Source organism: Candoia aspera, chromosome 2, assembly GCF_035149785.1.
Source record: "Candoia aspera isolate rCanAsp1 chromosome 2, rCanAsp1.hap2, whole genome shotgun sequence".
Classification (NCBI taxonomy): Eukaryota; Metazoa; Chordata; class Lepidosauria; order Squamata; family Boidae; genus Candoia; species Candoia aspera.
The window spans coordinates 164,485,505-164,508,972 of NC_086154.1; the positions used below are offsets into that span (position 1 = coordinate 164,485,505).

The 23,468-nt window shown below is 40.3% G+C and overlaps 1 protein-coding gene across 1 annotated transcript in view; it reads right to left on the minus strand.

Moving 5' to 3' along the window:
* Positions 1-4,444: 4,444 nt before the first annotated feature.
* FAM131B (family with sequence similarity 131 member B) overlaps positions 4,445-23,468 on the minus strand; it is a 49,910-nt gene continuing 30,886 nt past the window's right edge. Inside the window, exons 2-7 of the mRNA XM_063294719.1 lie at positions 19,495-19,604; positions 16,522-16,557; positions 13,444-13,529; positions 10,716-10,930; positions 9,717-9,860; positions 4,445-6,355 (exon numbers count right to left, since the gene is read on the minus strand). Of these exons, the coding sequence (XP_063150789.1) occupies positions 5,760-6,355; positions 9,717-9,860; positions 10,716-10,930; positions 13,444-13,529; positions 16,522-16,557; positions 19,495-19,604 (1,187 nt within the window). The 3' untranslated portion in view covers positions 4,445-5,759. The remainder of the gene's footprint in view (positions 6,356-9,716; positions 9,861-10,715; positions 10,931-13,443; positions 13,530-16,521; positions 16,558-19,494; positions 19,605-23,468) is intronic.

The following is a 23,468-nucleotide window of genomic DNA, read 5'->3' on the forward strand; positions in this document are numbered from 1 at the left end:
GTGACACAGGACAAGGCCCTCTCTCACACCCAACTTAGATGCTGTTCTAAGCAAGCCTATCTTAAGAAGCACCAATTCTACAAGTCTTAATTCTAGGACTTGTTCCTAAAAAGTGGCGGATAAGTTGGCTGGGGATGATGGGAGCTGAAATCCAATACAGCTGAAAGACACTTGACCGGGGTACGGGAATGCTCTCCTCAGAACACCTCCTTTGGTTTAACTTCTCTAATCTAGTTCTTTCCCTCTGCTTTGCTGTTTTCCACTTCACTATTTATTTACTTATTAAATTTATATAGCTGCCCATCTAACTTCTGTGACTTTTTAAATGTGTGCATGTTAATACATTTACTATTAACCACATAACCCACTATAATAATGTCTTGGGAGGCAGGATATTAATATTTAAGCAAGTCAGATATATCCGTCTGCCTTTTGCAGAAAAGTCCTATTTTCATATACACCTAGATGTTTCGTTCAAGGGGGAAAAAACAGGATGGGGGGGGGGGAACTAGCTAGCTACATTTGCTCAGGTGAAAAATGGGAAAACATGAATGATGCATGTAAGACCCTTAGGCACTGACTAGGCATGATACAGGAGGCACATAAAGTCTCTGACTTTTATTTTTTTTAATGCAGCTGCAGAGCTTTGAATTTTATTTAAAAACAGGAGACAGAATGCTTTACTCTTTTCCTCATGGGCTGCTGGTTTGTGAAAAATCAGTTCCTACAGCTATTTCTCTCCTCACAAGACTTGTTGCATTTCCCCTCATAAGTGGAATAATTCTATTAGAAATGATTAAATGGCTTCCCCACATCATTCTAGGCAAATTCTAAGTCCCCTTAACAACTGCTGCACTAAATTAAGGGAAAAAATGGGGGCCATACATTACACTTAATTGGCCCTCAAGGTTCAAAAACATTTTGTTTTTTTTTCATTACTGGTTAATTCCAAAATGTCCTCTTCTCTTCTTTCATTTTGTCAAGAGGAAGCCTCCAGCAAATAGAGCCTATCACTACACTCCCAGTGCTGTGATGTCATCCCTTGTGACATCATATTTCAGTTCTTCTAGCAGTTGAGAAATGAGTAAGGAGAGAGAATTAAGGCTCACAGGCCAGGACAAGCAGGATGCTCCTGCTTGGCAGACTTCTGAGCTCTGATTGGTGAGAAGAACTATATTTCTCTTGTTGGGGGCACAAGAAGGCCCTGGGGCCAGCACCATTCTTCATGCCAGATATTTATAGAACATCTTCTCCATGACTCTTTGGCAATCACTTGATTACCCATTCAAAATAATTCTGTAAAGCAGCTCAAATATCTTGGAATAAAGCTAGCTAGCATTCATGCCACAATGTAAGCACTGCAATATTGCATCAGAGTGAATTGTTTAGTGAGTAGTATAAAATATACGATTTGCTAACTATGATTGTACTGCTGCATTCATGCAAAAGATCAGGAAGTGGCAGCAGATGGTTAAAAATGGCTTCAAAGAATCCCCCTCCCCCAGTGTGTCAAGGAAATCCAAGGCCAGATCTTACTGCATTAAAAAAAAACCTGGATATTCCTAATGGTTTCATGAATAGCCCTCTATAAGAGGGGGGTCATGTTCATGTACATAAGCCAGGAATGGGGAACCTGAAGTCCTCCATATGTGCTTGAAGTGTAAATCCCAGAAGCCTTGGGCGCCATAGCCAGTGGTGAGGATGCTGAGCTTTTCAGGTTCACAACTTCTGAAGAGGCGTGGGTTCCTCTTCCCTGGCATAAGCCTCCAGGCATCTGACAACAGCATCTTATACGTGAGCACAAAGCTACTCATCTCCTCTAATATCCTTCAGTTGGGAGTTCACTGCCTATCAGTTTGGAGACGTAAAAAATGTAGTTGCTGTCTACAATAGCCAAACAGCGTATCTGAATTGCATGGTTTCATTCCGCTTTCATGTTTTTAAGAAGAAACCAAGGAAATAAAAATAAATGCATGCACATTTCAAATGTGATGCAGGTACAAAATACAACAACGTTGCTGAACATGACCACACTAACGTCAAATCATTGAGAGTTAATAAACACCACACTCATGGACCAAGATTTTTTTTTTTCTTAGCAATCTGTGGTACAGTCACATTTGGGGTTGGGGTCTTGAGACACAGGTTGCTGATAGATAACAATAAGGCCATGGAGTTGGGGAGCTGAGAGGAGCAGGCTGAAGCAGGGGGCTGTAACCCTCCCTCAGCTGCCCTTTTTCCCCAGTGCTCTTCTCCAGCTGGTCTTCTCTCAGCCAGGCTCCAAGACCAGAAATAAACCTGCCTACAAAGTGGTAAAGGTGGATGCATTATCCTGCTGTTACCTGCTGGATTTCTGCTAAAGAAAATAAAAATCACCCCCAACATTCCTGATTGCAACTTTCTGACCACAATACATTAAGAGGTGCAGATCTGCCTCTGGCATAGGTAGTTCCATCTGGCGTTAATAGTATTTGTATCTTCAGTTAGCTGCTACTAATGCATTTATATCAGGAATCACTGAGCTGCTTCCATTCAGGTCGGTGAGCCTGACCTGACCTTGTATAGCAGCCGAGATCACAACATTTGTTGTTAGTTTTGAAGGTGTCACACAGATCTGATTTACTGTAGATATAGATAGATCAATAGATCTAGATCTAGAATAGATCAATACAGCCATTCTGATTTTTTTTTTTGTCCAATAAAATGAGAGCCTTAATCTTTTAGGGTTTGGAATGCCATATAACAGAGGACTGAAGCTGAAGGGGCCAAGTATAACTGAGTAACTTTTTCCTCTCATGTAAGTTACTAGGGGCAGAACCATCAGCACACTTAAATATAGGAAACAATGGGAAAGATATTCAAAAAGGCAAGATTCCTTTGGGGGGAGGGGGCAGGTAAATGGAGTTTCATATCCCGAACAATTCTATTTATTTATAAACCTTCCCCAGGAATTGTACAATTTAAAAGAGAATATGATACCTCTGTTTGGTAGAACTTTCCAATAATCAGTTATAGAAATCTACAACAGAATTGTGATTCGCTATTCCACTGTACACACTGTTCAGTCCTGTTCCCAGTTCTATAAACACAAAATTAGCCTTCTCTTCTCTTGTTTCCATGCAGTGTGACCCTCTCTACCAGCCCTCAGACTGAGAAAAATATACATCTCTCGAACATTTGTGACATGTGGTATTATCAAATGCACGTTGTTTACATTTTCTTTAAAAAAGACAGACAATAAAACAAGGTATTTAAACAAGATGAGCCGCTTATATCAAGTTCAGTGAGCGCCAAGATGAAAGCAGGATACATTTACACAGAAACAAATTACCGTAAACATCCAGGTTTAGTCCTGGTCCTGGATAGGCACATGGAGCATAATGGTTTGGAAGGAAGGAGAAACAGGCTGCCTGAATCTCCACCCTCCCCCATCGCAATACTGGAAACATCTCAGAGCTTTCTGGTTAGCCTAAAGGCTCAATGACGTTGGGGTAACAGGATTTTCATTCGTTCTTTATTTGCAGAGATGTGCACTCTGCGCTCTTCTGTATCATTGCTGGGAGAATTCCCCACCACTGACTGATAGCCAGAATGCAGCAATTTAAGAAAAAAATGCAAGAACATGAGGAGTTGCCCTCATATTCCAAGCAGTTCTGTATCCAACCCTCTTAGCCTTCAGAGGTTGGCACTGTAGCATGTAAACATATTTTAAAAGAGAGGTTGGCTCCCAAAGGCTCAGAGGTTGAGCAGCCTCCCCACTCAAGGAGCCAGGAAGAGTAAGGAAATGGAGACAAGGAAAAGAAGGGTGACAAAGGCTTTTCTTTCATGCATTTGCTTTGATTGTTTTTGCCTGACCGCTCCTCTATTATGATGAGAATGTTCTCAAGGGAGGTGCAGTAAAGGGGAAGACGGAGTCTCTCGGTGGTTGAAATATACGAACTGGAGCTCCCCTCAATTCTTCGTCAAAAGGGTGGGGGCACTTTGGCTCCCTCTTGCTGATGACATCTGAATGCAAACCCAAGTACCTTCTGGACCCACTGTTTTTCCTCTTTCTCTACACAAAGGGTCCCAGATCTGAGTAAAGAAAGCATTGCTGTGTGATTTACTTTTCAATTTTGCAGCCAGCAGACCCAGAGAAAACAGAGTGGTTGCAAGCCACACTGGAATTTCAGGTAAACAGAATAAATGGTTCAGGCATGGAGGAGTACTTCCAGAGAAGAGCAGAGCAAAGGCTAAGGTGTCTTCTTATCAGACAGCTTAGGGTCGCCTTTTACGGCAGTGTCCTTATTTCGGCCACTTTAGTGATGACCACAAACTTTTTTTGTTGGTTCTGGCCACTTTTTTTCATATTATTATTATTATTATTATTTTCTTCCATTGTTTGTTTCTGACAAACAATGGTGAGAGTGTACAGTATTAAAAACTAGGTTTTATAGTGCTACTTTCCATTTATCTGCCAAGACAAACCAATAACTGAGAAGAAGGGATAACGTGAGGTCAACCTCCATGGGCCACAAGACTTAGCATTCATCTCCCACCCCCAAAAAAACCTCACCTTGTAAAAATGAGATGAATGCACCTCTTACTATTTTCTTATTCTTGACTGAGCTGAGGCATTACAAATATTTACACTGTCAACAGAACAAAAAATCCTGGAAGAAAGAAAAATGAATTGGAACAGGAGAGAATTACTCTTGGCCCAGTCTCAGCCTTGCAATCTTTTGGCATTTCAGGGGAACTTGTAAGCCTAGGGAAGGAGTATTACCTCACACGAGGTGGCACCAGGCCATTCCCTCTGATGGCCACTGTTTAAAAGAACTGTTACCACACAAACATTTAAGAGAAAAATAGAGGAAAACTAAGGTAACAAGTTAAACTGTGATATGTGTTTGCTTTTGTTTCTTTGTCTTGTCTTCCCTGTATACAATGGAAAAAATGAACTCCATGTCTGCATAAATTATAAGATTGGCAGATGACCCCCCTCTCCCTTTTCCCTACCCTACATGCAGTGCCCAAGAATAAATAGAGGGGGAAAACCCTCTCCAGCCCCCAGATAGGCAAAGTTAACAGAGGGTGGGTGCATAAGGAGGCTTTCAGCGGCAGTACATGCACACAGGCTGAAGAATGAGGTTTGAACTGGACTTGGAGTAGCTCAGTTTTATCACGGAGTAGTCACTACCCCTAAAGTCCCACTCCTGGTCCTGGGGTACAGTCTGGATCCATGCCCTCCACTTCATGGTCCTCTAGGCCTCAAACGAAAGCTTCTCTCCAAATAGCACCTCACTTCCATAAGTAGACTTCTTGATGAGGCCTGCCTTTTTGGTTGCAAATGTATCTAAGAAGCATCCCTCTCTCCCTATTATTGTTCCACCAGGTTCCCAGAGCCAGACTGGAGCAGCATCTTCTCAGAGGCTGTGTTGATAGAATCAGCCTCACAAAACACACCAGCATAGCTTGTTCCCACTGTCTGTAATGTCCACAGGAGGCCACTATCTTGCATTCCCTGAGCTTTCTGGGCAGTAGGTCTTAAAAGTTCAGCCTAATGTGTGCAGGAGGAGAGGGGGACTTAGCAATGTCCAGCACTTTGGCCCTTGGCTTACCTTTCCATAGATCTAAGGACAAACAAGTGTGCTATGGGAAACTAGAAGGCCTGGGGAATTGAGATATGGGGAATTGAGGAGCTGGAGAGGGGCTTCCCTGACACTTTCCCCCACCCGTGTTTCCCATGCATATTGTCAAAGGTTTGTCAACAGCCAGCATCAGTTGTTGGTTTCACCTTCTTCCTCATCAAAGGACTGGACTCCAGATGACGTAACATCAGAGACCTTGCGGCTAAGGGCAGCAGGCTCTGCCTCCTCTCTGGGCGAAAGGGACTCCAGATCCCGGCATACAACATCGTCCTCCTCTGGAGACGGTTTCTTGTTCAACAGGGGGGCTTTCTCCAGCAAGGGGTTCCCTTCCTCCTCTGGGTGAACTCCCACAAGAGTGCTGGATTCCGCATTTCCCTCATTACCAGCACTATCATCACCACTAGGAGCTGTCTGAGCTGGCCATACATCTACAAGGCCAGTATTTGGGAACACAGCCTGTTGCGCTTGCTGGTGTTGTTGCTGCTGTTGCTGCTGTTGCATTTGCAACAGTTGGTGCTGCTGGATAAGGTTGTTCTGGATCAAAACACTTTCCTGCAGGTTAGTCTGGGACTCCTCAAAGTTCTGGCCGAGATAAGAGCCAGCAGCTGGGGAAGCAATGAGGGACTGATCACTGGTTTCCCATGCATCAGATGAACCCAGGCAGTACATGCCTTGTGAGACGTAAGAGTGAGGCCAGCTGTCATACTGCACCTGGGCCAGGTGATCTGCACAAAGAGGTAGGAAGAGAAGAATAAAAATGAGAGAGAGAGAGAGAAAAAAAGGAGAATCAGAAAAGGCAGAAGTGAAGAAGATACAGGAAAAGTTTAAGCAAGAAGGTTATGTGGCAGGAAGGCAAGCTTGCTCAGCAGTTGCCTGAGGAGGTTGCAAGAGGACACATTTTACAACAAACATCCCTTAGTATTGTTATTTACACAGCTGTTTTTTTTAATCCATTCAATCGTGTCTGATTCTCAGTCCCTGCAGTTTTCTTGGCAAGTTTTTTGCAGAAGTGGTTTGCGATTGCCTCCTTCTTGAGAGAGGGAGACTGGCCCAAGGTCACCCAGCTGGCTTTGTGTCCAAGACGGGACTAGAACTCCCGGTCTCCCAGTTTCTAGCCTGGTGCCTTAACCACTAGACCAAACTGGCTCTCTACACAGCTGTTAGACTCTCTGTATCTCACAGCTGTGTGGATGCATTCATGATTGATACCTAGGTACTAAAATCCTTATTAATCCAGTGTACAGATCAAGTGAATATGGATTGAGAGTACATATTCATTTCATGTGTTTATGAAATGTTGATGCCTGGATTGAACCATAACCTATTGGGCTCCAGGGAGCTGCCCTAGGAGATTCTAGGATGTCTTCAGACTTTTTTCCCCCCCCAGTGATCCTAAACAAGACTAAAAGATCCAAGAGAGGAAAGAGATCTGAGTACCAGAGAAGGCCATGGAGGATGCCAAACTGCTACCAAATACATCACTCATACCACCATCATCCTGAAGCAGCTCTGAGGCTAGGGAGTGAAAGACTAAGACTGAAATTGCATCCAGCTCTGCCCTAATCCAGGAGTGCAAAAATTGCAAGTCTCATGCCTCATTTGTGGCCCCAAAGAGGTTTTTTTTTTTTGGTGGCTTTTTTACCCTTTTTTCCAGTTATGAGGTAGGGATTTAATGGGAAAATTGCATCCATTAAAAACAAAACAAAACAACAACAACAACAGAAAGTATCCCAAAAGCCCAGGCCAGTTTTCTTTTTTCAAGAATTTTTGTTGCAAAACTGGCATTTACTTTGCCAGTTATATTTCCCATGGACTCCCCTCCCAGGCTAAGAAAAATAGCTTTTGCTCCTAACTCCTCTTTCACTTGCTATTCCATCTATTTAGACTCTTCACCCTCTACTGATAAAGGAAATACGGCACTATATTTGGGGGAAGGAAGGACTTTAGCTACTACAAAAGCTCTTTCCCCCTGAAATTTGATCAGCTCCTTCCTTATTAGAGTCTAGAAAATCATTGAAAACACAATTGTTTAAGAGGGTCTTTGATTCTTAAATGGCACCATCTTTTTTCTTTGCCCTTTGTTTATTCTCTCTACAATTTCTGTTTTATGTTTATATAGTGTTTATGATTTTTTATTTGTTGTGTATTATACAATGGGCATTTTAATAGCATGCTTGTGACCCACTGAGAGTCTCTCAGCTGGGTTGAGTAAAACAATGGAATGAATGAATGAATGAAAAATAAAATGTAAAAATAATAAAATAAAGGAAGGATGGATGGACAGAAGGAAGAAAGGAAATTAAAAGTGGCCCGGTCTACTTCTGCAGTAGGACCCTTCACATGCTACACAATGCCCACAAGCAGACTGAAGTTGTACATTCCTGGATGCCATCCTATCCTACTTTTTTGTATTGTTCCAAGACTTACTGTACATTAAATGCTACTTTTACCCAAAATATTCCTCTTATTTCTTTCCCTTTAACCATCCTTATTAAACTGTTCATAGAAGATTCTTTTTTGTTTTCATAGCAGTTTTATTTGCTTGACGAAGCATTATAGTAGTACTTTTGGTGTAAAGATAAAATTCTTAAAATATATAATTGGATTGTTCATATTTTAAAATGATTTAGCTTGAACTAGCAATTTTCAAGAGATCCAAGTCCTACACGGTTTTCATGGAATAAATTAGAACTTCTTTTCGTGTAATACAATGGTGGTGATATTATGAGATTTGCTTGTGCCTTTAAAAAAATGTTAAAGATTCGATATTCAAAAACTTCTATTTCTACTGCTGATTAATTGCTTATTTCTTTAGCAATAAAGAAATCATCAATTAATAATGGTTACAATATTCTGCCACCTGTTTATCCTGGGAAAGGAAGGAATGCAAAAGGATATTTAGCTATCCCTCAACAATCTCTTTATGGACCCATTTGTTAAATGTGGATAACAAGTATGTGGCATTAAATGTAAACACATATTTGTAAACTTCTTGAATATTATGAATATACATATCAACTTGTTATGTGTACATGTATGCAAACTGTACACATTTTGACTGGAAAGTGGGCATGCCTGGCCATTATAGAATAGTTCTACCTTACTTCAAGTAGAAGGGTTCATCATCCTGAATGCTCTTCTTCAAACAAGTATCATCTGTTTGTTGACAATTAGTATGCCAGAGAGAAGGCTAGGCTACTAACTTCCAAGTTTGCTATTAAGAGAGATTTTCAGCCAGTCTGGAGGACATCCATGGAATCACATCAACCCCTATTTGTATTCTGAAGCAATATGATCAAGACACAAATTTGACCTAAATTCTCCAAAGTTTGAGGCACATAGAGACCTACCAGGTGGCGCTGGGGACAAATAATGAAAGTAGAGGAAATAATATAATACAAAATACAAGTTGTGCTTTAAAGTGCTCAGTGACTTAGACATATTAACTGAGTAATGGCTACAATAACCTTGTAACATGGGCCATTATTATCTTTCTGATATTGCAGAAGGGTTTAAAGCTGACAGGGGCTTCCTTAACATTATTTAATGTGCTCAGTGCTGATAAAACTTTTAAAAGTAGAACTTTCTAGCTTAGGGCTCACATTCTTAGCCACTGGTGAAAGGTGAAAGGTCCCCTGTGCAAGCACCGAGTCATGTCTCACCCTTTGGGGGGACACCGCTTTTGCGACATTTTCTTGGCAGACTATAGCGGGGTGGTTTGCCATTGCCTTCCCCAGTGTCACCTTCCCCAGCAAGCTGGGTCCTCATTTTACCGACCTCGGAAGGATGGAAGGCCAAGTTGACCTGAGCTGCCTACTCGAGAATCCAGCGTCTGCTGGGATCAAACTCGGGTTGTGGGGAGAGTTTCGGTTGCAATACTGCCGCCTGCCCCTCTGTGCCACATGAGGCTATAGCCATTATATTGCACAAATAAATAGAAAGATCACAACAGGGTAACCAAGACTGGTATACTTCCCCCAATCAGTATAGCCTTAGCCTTCTCTAACTGTCTTGTCAGAAAATTACCCGTCTCCCTATAGCTCTATGTCCATCTCCTGGAAGCCTAAGAGGAAAATAAATGCTCACTTGGATTCTCCATCATCTCTTGATAGTTTTCATTGTAGTTGCCAGCTTGATTTTCCTGGTTGGAATTGACACTTACATCCTCACCATCCATGGAAGACCAGGCCATCAGAGTGGCTTCTGAGATAGCAAACTGTTCCATCACCCCTGAATTACCAAAAGACAGAAAAGAGTGATGCAAACTCATTCCTTTCTTCCACCTGCCAATACATCTGGTGCTTCACTGTCTTTCTCTTCACTGTCTCACTATCCAATATCATGATTAATATCTTGCCTCAAAATTCCCACCCAGATCCTGAAATTTTATATTTTGAATGGATAATCTTATATCAGAATGGCTGCCATAGGTAGCCACTAATTCCTCATGCATATAAGAACATAGTCAAATGGCACAGGAATAAATCCCACTCTCTAAGCATTCAGCAAAATTTGCAAGTTGCTAAAAATACAGAATAGGAGTACAAAATTGCATAGTAAAACCATACATGATATCAAACCCAGAAATATGATCTATAATATTTAAGGAGGGAAAAGGAATAATTCAACTTACAGTCATTTTCAACTGAAATCTTTATTTGGTTTATTCATGACCAGGGAATAAGGTAGTGAAAAAATATTACTAATCTATACTGAGAGATTTTGAATGGGTCCAGATCTACTCCAGAATAAGTATATCCCTATCTTCTCTGAGATAACCCTTGGACTATTTTCAAACCACTTCAAATGCAAGAGGAGCAGATCAGAAATCATTATGTCCAAACATCTGAACACCCTCAGTCCATCTATGCAATTCAAAGAGAAGCAATATTCAGAATAAATAGATCCAGTTGATTCTAATGAAATAATAATAATAATAATAATAATAATAATAGTAATAATAATGGAAGAACATTCATGTGTTTCACAAATACAGGAAAACCATTCTGTCTCCCACCTACCCTCCACCTCCAATTTCTCCTTTTCTACCTAGAACCATCCACTCCCAGAAGAGTGGTAGCATACCTGCAAGGAATCGGGCCTCTTTCTCTCCATCACTCAGGTCAGAGTAAGCATCTGCGTCCTTGCGCACGGTCTCATGAGTATGTTGCTGCTGCTGGCTGCTGCCTTTGCCCCAGCCCTGCCACTCAATCATGTGTGCCACACGACCCTGCCCCATGGCAGTGGGCTTGGTGACGTGATCCTTCATGCTGCGGGATATCCCTAAGGCGCCAGACATTAATAAAACAAAGAGGGGCTATTATACAGCTCCAGAGCAATCTGTCATGGCAACCTAGCACAGGTCTACTTCGTTCTCTCTTCTGTCCCAACATAATTGCTCTACTATTACAGGAGATTCCCCATAAGGGTAAGAAAATATGTGCCATGCAACTCCAAAACTGAATTTCTTTACCGTCTTTTGAACCACACAATTATTTGTCATTGCAGAGGAGAATCTGGGCTGGACATCAAGAGGCTAATTGGGGCCAGCATATAACAGTATGTGTAATTAATTATAGACAGCCAACCAAATAGGATAATAATTGTGCTTAAGCAATGTGCTTTCTCAAAAAAATAAATTGCTGTTATGGGGAGCAAAATTGGGACTGCAGTGCTTGGGAAGTACCCTCATGGTTCTCCTAGAAATAATATTCTACCCCCACCCAACCCTCCTGTATCTATAAAGTTGTTCTATGCCCAAGGAGAAGGCTTCCCACTGGCACCTATGGTAGTTTCTCTCCCGATGCATACAAGGGCAGATCTGGAGTGTGTTTTTGACTGGAGCACAGCAGGACACAGTTAAACTTACACGTACCTAGTTTGATCGTAAAACACCTAAAAAATGGGTCACTGACATCACCTAATGATTCCAGCCCTATGATTCTATGTTTCTAATGGCGGTTATAGAATTTAATGAGACACACAATGAAATTGATCCATGTACTGCACAAAGAAATGTCTTAACTGTGATTAACACACTTTCAAAAAATGAAGTGTTGATTTCAGCAATCTATTCCCCAACCTTTGCTCCTCATGGAACAGGGATTCTTGTATCTAGCTTTTCTACCCATTACAGATTCTCCCCCAATTCAAAAAGGTCATAAAAATTGTAATAGGCAACAACATGAAATTATATAATTTAATATTCATTCATCAAAAGTTAAATATACTAATTGTAATGTATTGATTGTCAATAAAAACAGGGTTGCCTATTTTCAGAGTGTTTTCAACCTTGAAAGAGTGAAGTTCTAGCACTTGCTTCCTTTCCTTGTAATGACTAAGATTTTCAAAATCTTTTAACAGATTCATATAATTTCTTTAATTCTGTGAACCTTCGTATCATTCTTTCCTTTTTCTCTATGTGCAAATTGAACAGAAAATTCTGTAATTTAAAATACTTCCAGGATGCTTTTAAGAGCAGAATCCTTCTCAAGGCTGCATACATGATAAAATCAGATGGAATAAATACATACAATAACAAAATAGTGAACACTGCTAAAAGGCAAAAATCACAGCATCAAAACAATACTATGTTCAGCCAGTACTAAAATTAAAATATAATTGCAGCTAAGCCCAGAACTATCCACCCAACCCTTTCATGAAAAAGCCGAAAACAATAAATGCGTCTTCAGGACTTTCTCAAAATGATGAGGCCTGATAGATTCTAGATGACAACCATGCCAGAATGCAGAAGTACTGTAGAAAAGGCCTGCTTTTTTTGTATTGGTCAGCTTGCCAGCCCTCAAAGGAAGGCAAGAGAAATTACTGGTCTTTGATGAAGAGGTTGATATAGGTGAGGGTGGTGGTCCTCTAAGTAACTTCACCCTAACACCTAAACACTTTAGGGGTTAAATCCAGAGTTTCCAATTTTCACTCTGAAACAACCTGGTACCCAGTGCCATATAACCCAGACCCTCCATAGCCCAAAACATTTGAAGTGGACCATCTTATAGGCGGCTGCAGATTATAGTCCAACCTTGTCATCTTTACTGAATGGATAACCAAGGCAAAGTCTGGAGTACCAGCCTAGGTTCCTGACCATCACAGTCACCCAGCCTTTCCCATTTGGCATAGGGTCCAGGAAGAGTGCTCTAGAACAAAGTGTCCCCAAAAGTGGAACACATCCAGAGCACAGTTTTGTGACCCAAGGAATCTCTCTCTTGCTTGGGCTAAATCTTCACTTGTTCAGCCTCACTCATCCTCAAGCAGCATTTGTGCACTGAAATAAAAGGAAGATCAGCTCACAACTTTAGGAAAGCATTCCTCAACTTACGCTCTTTAGAACTTCAGACCATAGCTCCCTGTCTCCCCAGCTAGCCTGAGAGTTGTGATTCAATACTCCTGAAAGGTATCAAGCTTAGGAAGGCTGTTGGGGAGACAGGGAGCTATGGTCCGAAGTATGTATGTGGTGATAAAGCATAAAGCCTTAGAAGAACATTAGTGTTGTCCAGTTTTTATTTTTAGCCTAGATAGACAATAGCAGATTCTTGTTATGCACTCAACAAAACACCCACCTGCTCCAACATGGAAATGCTAAGGAGTAACAAACCAGTTCTGAGACATAGGAGCACCCAGAGAACATGATGAATATGTGGCACTTAATCCTGGAATTAAGTAATTAAGTTACCAAAGGTTTCTTTTTACCCCATTATTTCAGAAAGATTTGGAGTTAGTGCAAAAAGTGGATAAAACCCAGGTTAGTAAGAAATACAAGGATTTCAGATTCAAAGGTTTGAGATCCTCACCGGATAAAGATGACTTAGCAAGAGCTCCAATCCCATACGCATTTGAGTTTCGTTTCAGTTTGGGAAGAATTGAGGTTGTATCTTCCATGGATAGCTGAAAGACAGGTCATACCGAGAAATAAAACATGAGATAAAAGAAAGGAACAAGAGGTATTCTGATCTGAATTTCTAAGAAAACAAGAAAAATAAGTCTAAAATAGAAGGAACAAAGAAGAAAAAAATAGTAACTGCAGAAATCTTACATGATTCGTTGACCGATAAAAAACTTTCTAAGGCAAGGAATTATTCGTTTTAGGCCAGCTCTGGTGTTCTAAGTTACACTTGGTGACTGGCTGGGATGTGTTTTGCCAGCAATATGTAAGATACTATATGAGAAGGTTAAAAAGGCAGAAAATAAATAAAAATCAAGGTGAGCCTGCTCTGTATGTAAAGCTCCCAAATGCTTTAGAGCATTTCTAACATAACAACTAATGCATCATCACTGTGGCAGCAGATCACAAATTGAGACAAGCTTTCATCACAGCAATAGCTGGATAATGCTGTAAATTGCTAGTCTAAGTGAGTAGAGAAGAATAAGAGTAGATTAATCCTATCTGGATACAGATAATACTGAGGAGACAAGGCCAGAAAGTATTCTTCAAAGGTGAAGATTTGCAGAGCCTGCTTTCTTATTTTGATTTCAGTACAAAGGCCAGAATGATAAAGGAAAGAATAGATTACTGGCACTTTGCACTGAGGTCACCACTTGCCCTGCTCTACAGCATGTAATAGAGCATACCTCGTGTCTTGGTACCTTAGCACTGTTTTTCTGCCCCTGCTTCCCATCTCTGCATGCTGCAGGAAGGAAACACTCAATGTTATTGTTGAGGCACATAGCATGGGATTACAAAATGGAAGGAGAAGAAATATATAGGAACTGTAGACCTGCTGAAATTGGGTAAAGATCCTCCAGAACCATAAATGCTCCAGCCAATCTTCCTTCTACGTTTTCCATAAAAGCTGTGAGAGTGCGTAATCCTGAACTGCTCTCCCTTCTTATTGAAAATCCCCTCCAAGTACACGTACACTACATTTGCCACTTGTGCCTGAATTTGCCATGTACTGCAAATGGTACTGTGGAGGACACAGAGGAACCAAGCACCAAAAAGAAACTGGTTGAAGAACTGTGTTGATTTGGGGACCTATAGCTACTTTTTCTTTAAAATAAAAATGGCAGTATTATGCACACATTCTGTAATTACTCTAGCATGTACTATGTGGAGGATGGGCTACAAAAGCCATTGATCACCTAATAAATATTGGGGTCAGAGCATTAAATTTACACTTAGCCATGATCTGGATATTATTGTACACCTTTGAGCAGCTCACTTTTATTTGATCTAAGCAACTGATATGAAGTTGGTGAGAAAATTAAATGGGTAACTCCCATTTTATCCCAAACTCCCCTTAGTAGAACAGATGAGATACAGTTATTAGAAGGGTTCCTCCTTGAAGAATGTATAGAATGCAAACTTATATATGTATTTCGTAGATATATAGAATGGGAGATGTCTTTGCTTTCTTCTTCACTGTGTGATTTTTTTCCCTTTCAGGTAATTTGTGAATTCTTGAGGTACTGTAGACTTTTGGTGAAGCAATCCACGTGGTCCTTGTTTTACCATGTGTGGTTGTCCAAGTGTAGCATGCTGTGCTTAACACAGAATTTGACAGATCTGATGGTTTTGAGTCCCAGTCTAAAACTGTTACTGCAGAGAATCCAGATGAGTTTTATTTTCTGGATATTTATTTTTTGGGCAATGAGGGCTACAGGACCTAACTTCTTTATTGGCAGTTGCACTTTTTGTTGCGGTGAACAGTTCCAACAGTGATTTTTGTTTTCTGTTTTTGCAGAATTGTGCATATTTGTATATATGTACGCATCTAGACCCACAGTTCACAAAACTAGGGAAGTCTGAACAATTTGGATGAAGTCTGTACTATTTTAAAATACTAGGATAAAGAAGGGTTAGAATGAAAAAAGTAGGATGAAGTGAAGTTAACTGGAGCTGACACTGAAGACCTAGAGTAAAGGGATCCCAGAAGTATTCTATCGTCCAAAGGCCCTAAGGAATTTACAGATGGCCATGCCGTGCAGTCAATAAACCAGAATGAAACGAATGGTTTAAAGTAGGCTTGTTAATAACAATTTGAGCAAAAATGATTTTGTGTGATGTCTCAATTGGTGTCATGTGTCTGAAGGTTGTTGCACAATGGAGCAGGAAAGAACTTATGGAACTGAGTGTTCCACAAGTTGCCTTTTGGAACAGTTTATTTTGGCAGATAAAGATCCCAAGGTAACACTTGCTGTCACAAAGTTCCTATTTGTAGCTTGTAGGATTAGGCAGTAAATGAAGTTACTATGGCTTATTCAACAAATCATGATTCGAAAAATCCATATTCAGCATCTGAACCAGGTCAACCAACTCAACAGGTGAGATGAAAGCTTGAAAGTAAATAAATTAATTTGGAAAATGCATCCTGCAATATTAAGGGTTAAATAACTGAAAGAAATGTGGCAATGACACATTCTTGTAATGGAGCCATAAAACAGAACATTCACTGGATTATGCTTGCAAATGATAGTCATAATATCTTATTAAAAATGCTTGTAATATAAATTAACCCATCTCCTTGAGCCCAGGCAGGCATATTTAAAACAGCTAGCAAGATAAATAATCATTCATATATCCATCTAAGAGTGAGTGCAGATTTTGAATACCCACTTACAGGTTGGATTTTCTGCTGCTGAGAGGGTCTATTCCAGGAAGTGATATGGGACCATGGACAGAATGTTTAGTTAATTGGAATCTGACCTTGGAACACATTATTTTCAACGTGTTCAGCTGGCATCCAGATCAATTATTTGTTTTTCCAGATAAATTATCAATTGGACTGGAAGCAGGAACATGCTGAGTCTAGGGTATGACCCAGAATTTACCAGAAGCACGATGCGTCTCTAATGGTCACCTCAAGACTCGCCAGCAGCAAGGCTCTCACACAGGGAGATGGACTCATGCACACAGAGCTAGAGTGCTGGATGTACTCACATTAATGCCATCCCAGGAGAAATCTGTCCGTGTTTGCTATATAGGGAGAAGACAGAGAATTAGTAACACACGCAGACTCTCTCCATACGATACCCATTTCATCCTCCGCAGCAGCTGGCTTCATTGCTTCCTCTACTAAGGATTTCAGAGACCAGGACGTATGCTTTCGAGAGGGAACATCCCAGTTCACGCTGCTCTTGGTAGTAGCCACAGTTCCATGTGTGTAGCACAATACTTAAACATTGGGGAGAGGGAAAAGCAAGCAGAGATGTGGTGAGAAAATACAATTATTCCAGGACAGAATTGGACATCAATGATATTGTCAGGTGTTCACTTAAACAGTGAATTGAAAACTTATTTACAGCAGCAGTAGATGATTAAGTAGCTATCGATTCATAACATTGCCTGAAGCTACTGTATGTGTAGCTTATAGCAAAATATCTCTGCTCTTCTCCTTCTTCTCTTCTTCCACTCTTCTTTCTTCTTTGCTCTTCTTCCCTTAGCTCTGCCAAGTTCAAATACTCTTCCTGAAAGTTACCTTCCCTTTATTCTTCTCTTTACTCATCCATTTTTGATGTGGCACTTTACTTACAGAAAAGCTTTCCTCCCAATATTTGTTCTAAATACTTCAAAACCCTCTTCTCTCATCCTTCTCTCTCTAATTAAAATTTTCTTCCTCTTCACTCAGCTCTTCAATCCTCCTTTCAGTTTCCTAGATGCTGTCTCATTTATGTATTGTATCTGAGATTGCATATTGGCAGGAAGACAGTTTAGGGTCATTACTAGACATGCCTTCATGTTTCCTCAGGAATCCCTCTGAGCCAAAATCAAAGCATGCTTTGATTTTGGGTTTTAGTGATTAAATGGTTTGCTAGGTTAAGTAATTGTAAGAGATTAGATTTGTAAACTTATCTATATCTGTATTGGAGGAAGTTGGAAGTCACTGTTTCTGTTTTCTTTCTATTGACACATTTATAGTTTTTTCTTTTTTCTTTACTTCTGTATTCTATCTATCCTATACTCTCTCATTTTTTTGGTATTTTAATTATACTTTGAAAATAATAAAGTTGTATATATAAAAGGAATCCCTCTGAGCCCTGACCGTTGAAGCATAAGCACCTTCTGTCATTGTAAGAATCACCACTGCAGCATGAGGAAGCTGAGATTGCTAGTATAATGGAAAGTGCCCAGCAACGTTATTAACTCATTACAGGGGGTTCAGTTTGCTTCCTGGATGGATCTGAAACCACCTCCAGTCTAGTCACAAATAAACAAGAAGTTACTATATAGGAGTAGGACTGCACATTTGAAAACCGTTTCCAGGGCCGTGTGTATCCTATCCCAAGCAATGTAGAGTAGATTGTAGCTTCACCTAGCATTATATTCATATCTGCATGTGAAAACATGGGAATTTTATGCAAATTTAACCAATTATGTGTGTTGCTAAGCCTGCTTTCAAGCAGTTTTCCTTAGTTGTTTAGGAATGTCTATTTAATGATTCTAAGATTAAATATTAAATAGTCTCTAAAGGGAAATGGCTGAAGCCACACTTTACTCTCAGAACTTCTTCCCAGTGCATCTCAAATTAAAAGAAGTTCTGGTAACTGCTGCAGAAAAGTGCTTTCTGACATTGAGAGAAGGTGCTGGTCAAAGCACACAAGATTGGTCTGGTTTAATTATTGGTCCACTAAGTCTGAATGAAGGCAAGGCTGTGTCTAGTCCAATAATTATTTTACAACAGTGGTCCATGAGATGCCAGTGGAAAATTTAAAAATGCAGGAAGATGGAACCAATTGAGCCAATGCTGCTGCCATTCACATGGATATCACATGACGTAGTCAATATCCCCTGAAGAGAGTTTTCAGGAGTCACACTCTAAGTAAGCAATTATATTTAACCATAATTGGTTAAATATGCACCAACATACTCTCATCTATTTTAAAATTTGCGGGAGCTTCATAAAAACTAAAATGTCATATCTGAATAGCATTTATCTATTTCAAAGATCTCATTAAATTTCATTCCATACACCCTATTAGATAGGTAGGTCACACACAATTATCAAAGAACCAAAGTTATTCAAGAGGGATAGTCCATCTAACGCCATCTACTGTATGCTGATGGATGATGAAGACACATATAGACAAAGAGCCAGCCCCTAAGTTTCTCCTGCACTGTAATTCCAATACATGGGAATAGGGAAGTTGGAACTTCTCCATGCACCTTGAGATCTAGTCATGTTTTTCCTCCTGCAATGGATTGGACCTTGAAACAGCTTTTTCCTCTGTAAATCATCAAAGTGTTGTGGGGAGAGCTGCATGATTGTAGCAGAAAGGAAAGCACACAGTGTGCTGTTTTCCCCACTGAAATTCTGCTGCTTGGTAGTTGGCAGGCTGACTGTGGTGTGATTAAAAGGGAGGACACTGCCTGCGCTCACATCTTCTACTCCATAATAATCAAACTCAGTCTGACTCTTAGCTGAGTGCCAGGGGGAAAAAGTCCTCTATGGAGCCCTCTGTGGGACAAGGGCTGCCCACACATGATGCACAAGACTTACTACTAGGTCATTGAATGGCCTGAACTGGAGATTCTATAGCAAAAGGAGAACAAGATGCTGCCCACAGAGAACATGAGCGGTTGTAGTCTCGCCAGTACTCATTAGGGAAATTGCATAGATAAGGATTTGTCCCAGGCATTTCATGGAATACTCCCAAGATGTTTGACAGCTGATATTTCTGGAATCTTACTGGGTTCAAATTTCAAACAATTATTTGGTTTTCTGCCAATCTACAGTACATCAACTCAGAATAAGAATTCAGAAAACCTTACCATTGCCTAAAATAAAACACCACCCTTTTGATTATTTGGAACATCCTAGAGGATCATACTGGTTTCTGTGATTTTGGTTAGTGCATTCTCTTGGTTGCTGATCCTTGCATGCTCTCTTCTCTGTAAGACAGAATGAATGCTCACCTCAGTGGATGGTCGGTGGATGCTGCTACCATGGAGTGAGCTGGTGCTGTCCATATTGATCTGGTCCACATCTTTTAGCCCTTTCCAGTCCACAGCAATCACTTCGTTTCCTGAAGCCACACAAAAGGTAATCAGAGTTCCTAATTTTGAACAGATTGCATTCCAGAATATCCATTGGCCTGGGATGTCCCATAGCTGATACAAAATATTAATTTAAGCAGGAATCTCTGAGCCCCAGTCCAAGCAAGTCAGTAACACATTTCATTAAGATGCCCCTTCCCCCCCCGCAAAGAAGATAAATGCTGTTGAATCAAACTTCTATCTAAATGACAATCTTAAAAATGTCAGAAGATTGGATGAAATAGTGTGAAGGGCTGAAATATTGTTGAATTGCAGGATTTATCAACCACTGAAACTAGCGAAGAGGTATCAATGGATTTCAGTACAGAATTACAACCAAGCATTAAGAAAATGTGGGGTCACCTCAGATATTTAGGATATTTTTTTCATTATGAAAAAGTACACTAGAAGTTTAATAAATAAATAAATATTAACTGACATTTGGGACACATCAAAAGCATCAAATTCAATCACACAGATTATGAATAACTCATGGTAAATTTCATCTAAAGTGTGGTGGCCCTGAAGTGCCTTTTGGAAGCCCTTTGAGTCCCTCTGAGGACAACAACTGATAGTCCAGTTTCCTGCTATTTTGAGGTGGAAAACACAAACAAACCATATTGCAAGCTTTAAAAATATCACATCATAGTTAAAAAGAAAAAAGAAACTCCTGAAACACCTGGGAAAAAAGCAGCCCTACTCACATGTGTGTTATGATCCCACCCAACCTTTTGAGTGTGGCCTTGGACACAAAAAGTTTGCTCATCCCTAATCCCATAATGCACATATGAGATATAGATGTTGAAAATTGGGTATAGATTATTGAAAGTTACACTATAAACCTTAACTATGACTTGGAGACTAATTTCAAATAGGATTTGTGCAGACATTTAAACAGGATTTGTCATTCTTTTCTCCATAAATCACAGCCTCCCTTTTTTCACAAACCATTCCACAATAACTGAAATACATAGATCATTAGATCATCTGTTTTCTTCCCCCCCCCCACTCTTTTCAGAAACAGTTCTAGGCATAACAGGATAGGTTGGTTGCATTCTACATGCCAGCCAATCAGTATTGTACAAAGCCACCTTAAGAAAGCTTACAAAACTGGCTTCCTTTCTTAATCTGATCCTGAACAGTAAATGTATGCCATGTAATTCACTGACTCAACTCCACAAATAATGAGGGCCTGAAAATAATCATGCTAAATATCTTACTGTAACTATGGATGGAGAACAGTTTAAAGCAGATTCAAATTGGACAGTGTTCAATTACAAGCATGCAATATGTGTTTGAAGGTATAGTGTACCATAAGCATAAATTAATAAGCATGGTGTGTACTTCATGTACTTCATGGCAAAATGTTGCCATGACATTCAATGGAGCAAGCTCAAAAAAAAAGCAACCCTAAATTGAATGGAAAAAGTGAAGCAATAGAGAACAGGAATCTACAGAATTGAAAAATTGAAAATGTGATGAAGGAATTGCTGGATTGCTGTCTGAACTCACTCCTCTCTGTCTTGACAAGCCAGCTGACAGGGGTTCCAGTTTTGTCTGTGCAAGCTGTTGGCTTGTTCAAGCAAAGCAGAAAATGAAGCCTGGAGCATGGTCCAACAAGGCTCTGGCTTTGCACACACAAGCACTCCCACTCTGCCTGGATAAGCTAATATATGTGTTAAATCCAGACTATAGGAATTCCTGTGATATGCTAGTTTTGCCCCGTGAAAGTCAGCACTGTCCCCTCAGTCCCCCACAACTCATATTAACCTTAGTGTAGTCATCATTATACTGGTACCTCACACATTCATTACACTAATTTCTGGTTTTTTTCTTCATGGAGGTCCCAGATACTTAACCTCCATGGTGTTCTTCCATAGTATAGTTGGACTGCTGGGTCTTCCACAGTATAATTGGGCTGTTCACATTACCTACGGCACAGACGTATTCATAAATGATTTGAATAATATCCATACTAAATAGTATGCATATTATGAGGGATGAATTCAAAGATTTTATAGCTTAGAGATTTAGATGTTATTGGGTTGTGCAGACACATAACATTCTTTGTCCTGTATGGAAATCGATGGCACCCTAATCCTCTAGACTAATTGCTGTGTTTAATTGGATATGTAGGGCTATGTTTTCATTCTTCTTTATATTTTCACCAACGTTTTTCAATGCATTACCCAATGCAAATCTCTATAGAGTAAATGTCATTGCAGAAAGAAGAAAACAGATCATCTCTGCTGAATGGAGTGCTCTGATGATGTCCATCTTCTCATGCTAGGAATGCTGTAAGACTGATGCAGCAACTATCACTGGTTGTCTCTAAATTTCTTATAATTCCTTAGCTCAGTGTAATTTGACTTTATAGTGACATTTGGACAACAATTCGTGTGCCATAATGCCTTCTTTTCTACCAGTATTTGCAGTGGAATTCCATGCAGCCATGCATGGACTCCATTTACGTGACGTGACCACTATGATGTTGTCTAGAAGAACACAGCACATAGTCAGCACGCAGCCCCGAAAACATTTTCTTAGGCCCAGTTTGACTATTTATATTTGATTATGCATGCCAGTAAATTATTACTCTTATAATATACAATTTGATGAAAGAGTATCTGCAAAGGAACGTATTAGGGGTTGTTTAAAGATACTGTATTTAGCAGTATTTACTATAAAACTCATAATCACTTCAGGAAGAAAAAGGTCTTCTTGAATTCCTTACACAGCTCCTATTGTTCAAACACAAAGACGGCTTTTTTTGAAGAAATCCTCAAGGGAGTTTTTTTCTAGCCAAATTGTGGAGTCTATCACAGAACTGCTATTTATAAAGAATAATTACAAAACACAAATCCCCGTTTTTATACTTTGCTCTTACAACAACCCAAAAGCTATGCAGTATAAAATCATTGTTCATCTCAGTGATGACTCAGTGATGACTGATTATCGTACAATTATACAGGACCCCAAGGCATGTCTGAAAATCCAGGTCTTAATAGCTTTTTGAAAAGTAGGGGGAAATTTGACTTTTTTGGGGAAATGCTGTTCCAAAGGGCAGGGGGCAGAAACTGAGAAGGCCTGTTAACCCTATAAGGTAGACCAGACTAAGAAACAGACACTGTAGACCTAAAGCTACTTTTATTAGAACAGCTATAAAAACAGAATCTTGCAAGTCTAAATGTGCTTCCCCTCTTCCCTTTTTTATCTTCATGTGAATTGCTATTTTGGGGGGGGGGGGGGGACTGTCTGAGCTGTTGTCATAAAATCACTTTCTTGGTCTGGGCTCAAGCCTCATTTATCTGATTGTTGCCTTGGCAACATATCTCCCTTCGTCCTTCAAGACCATCCTCTATACTCATTAAAAGGCCCTACTCCATGCTCCTTGCACTCCAACAGGAAGGGACCCAGAGGGAACCTTCTCTTCAAGATCTTTATCGATGGGTAAAACCCTGGGAATAAGTAGCCCTGAGTGATGGAGGGCTTTAAAAGTGATAACCAGCATCTTGAATAGGAGCATGCTGGTAACCAGTGCAGCTCTTGAAACAGTGGTGTTGCACGAACAAATTGTCTGGCAGACACAACTGCCTGAGCCGCTGTGTTCTAGACCAGCCGAAGCTTCCCAGTGGTCTTCAAGGGCAACCCCAGGCATATTGCATTAGAGTGGTTCACTAAGAGATAACCAAGGCATGAGTGATGGAGAGCAAGAATGCATGATCCAGGAACATTCATTACTGATACATAAGATGGAGCCGTGCACAGGCCATCCTAGCTGCAGCTGCTACCTGCTTTTGAGCAGGAGTTGTGAGTCCAGGAGGAGACCCAGATTACAAACCGATTCTGCCCTG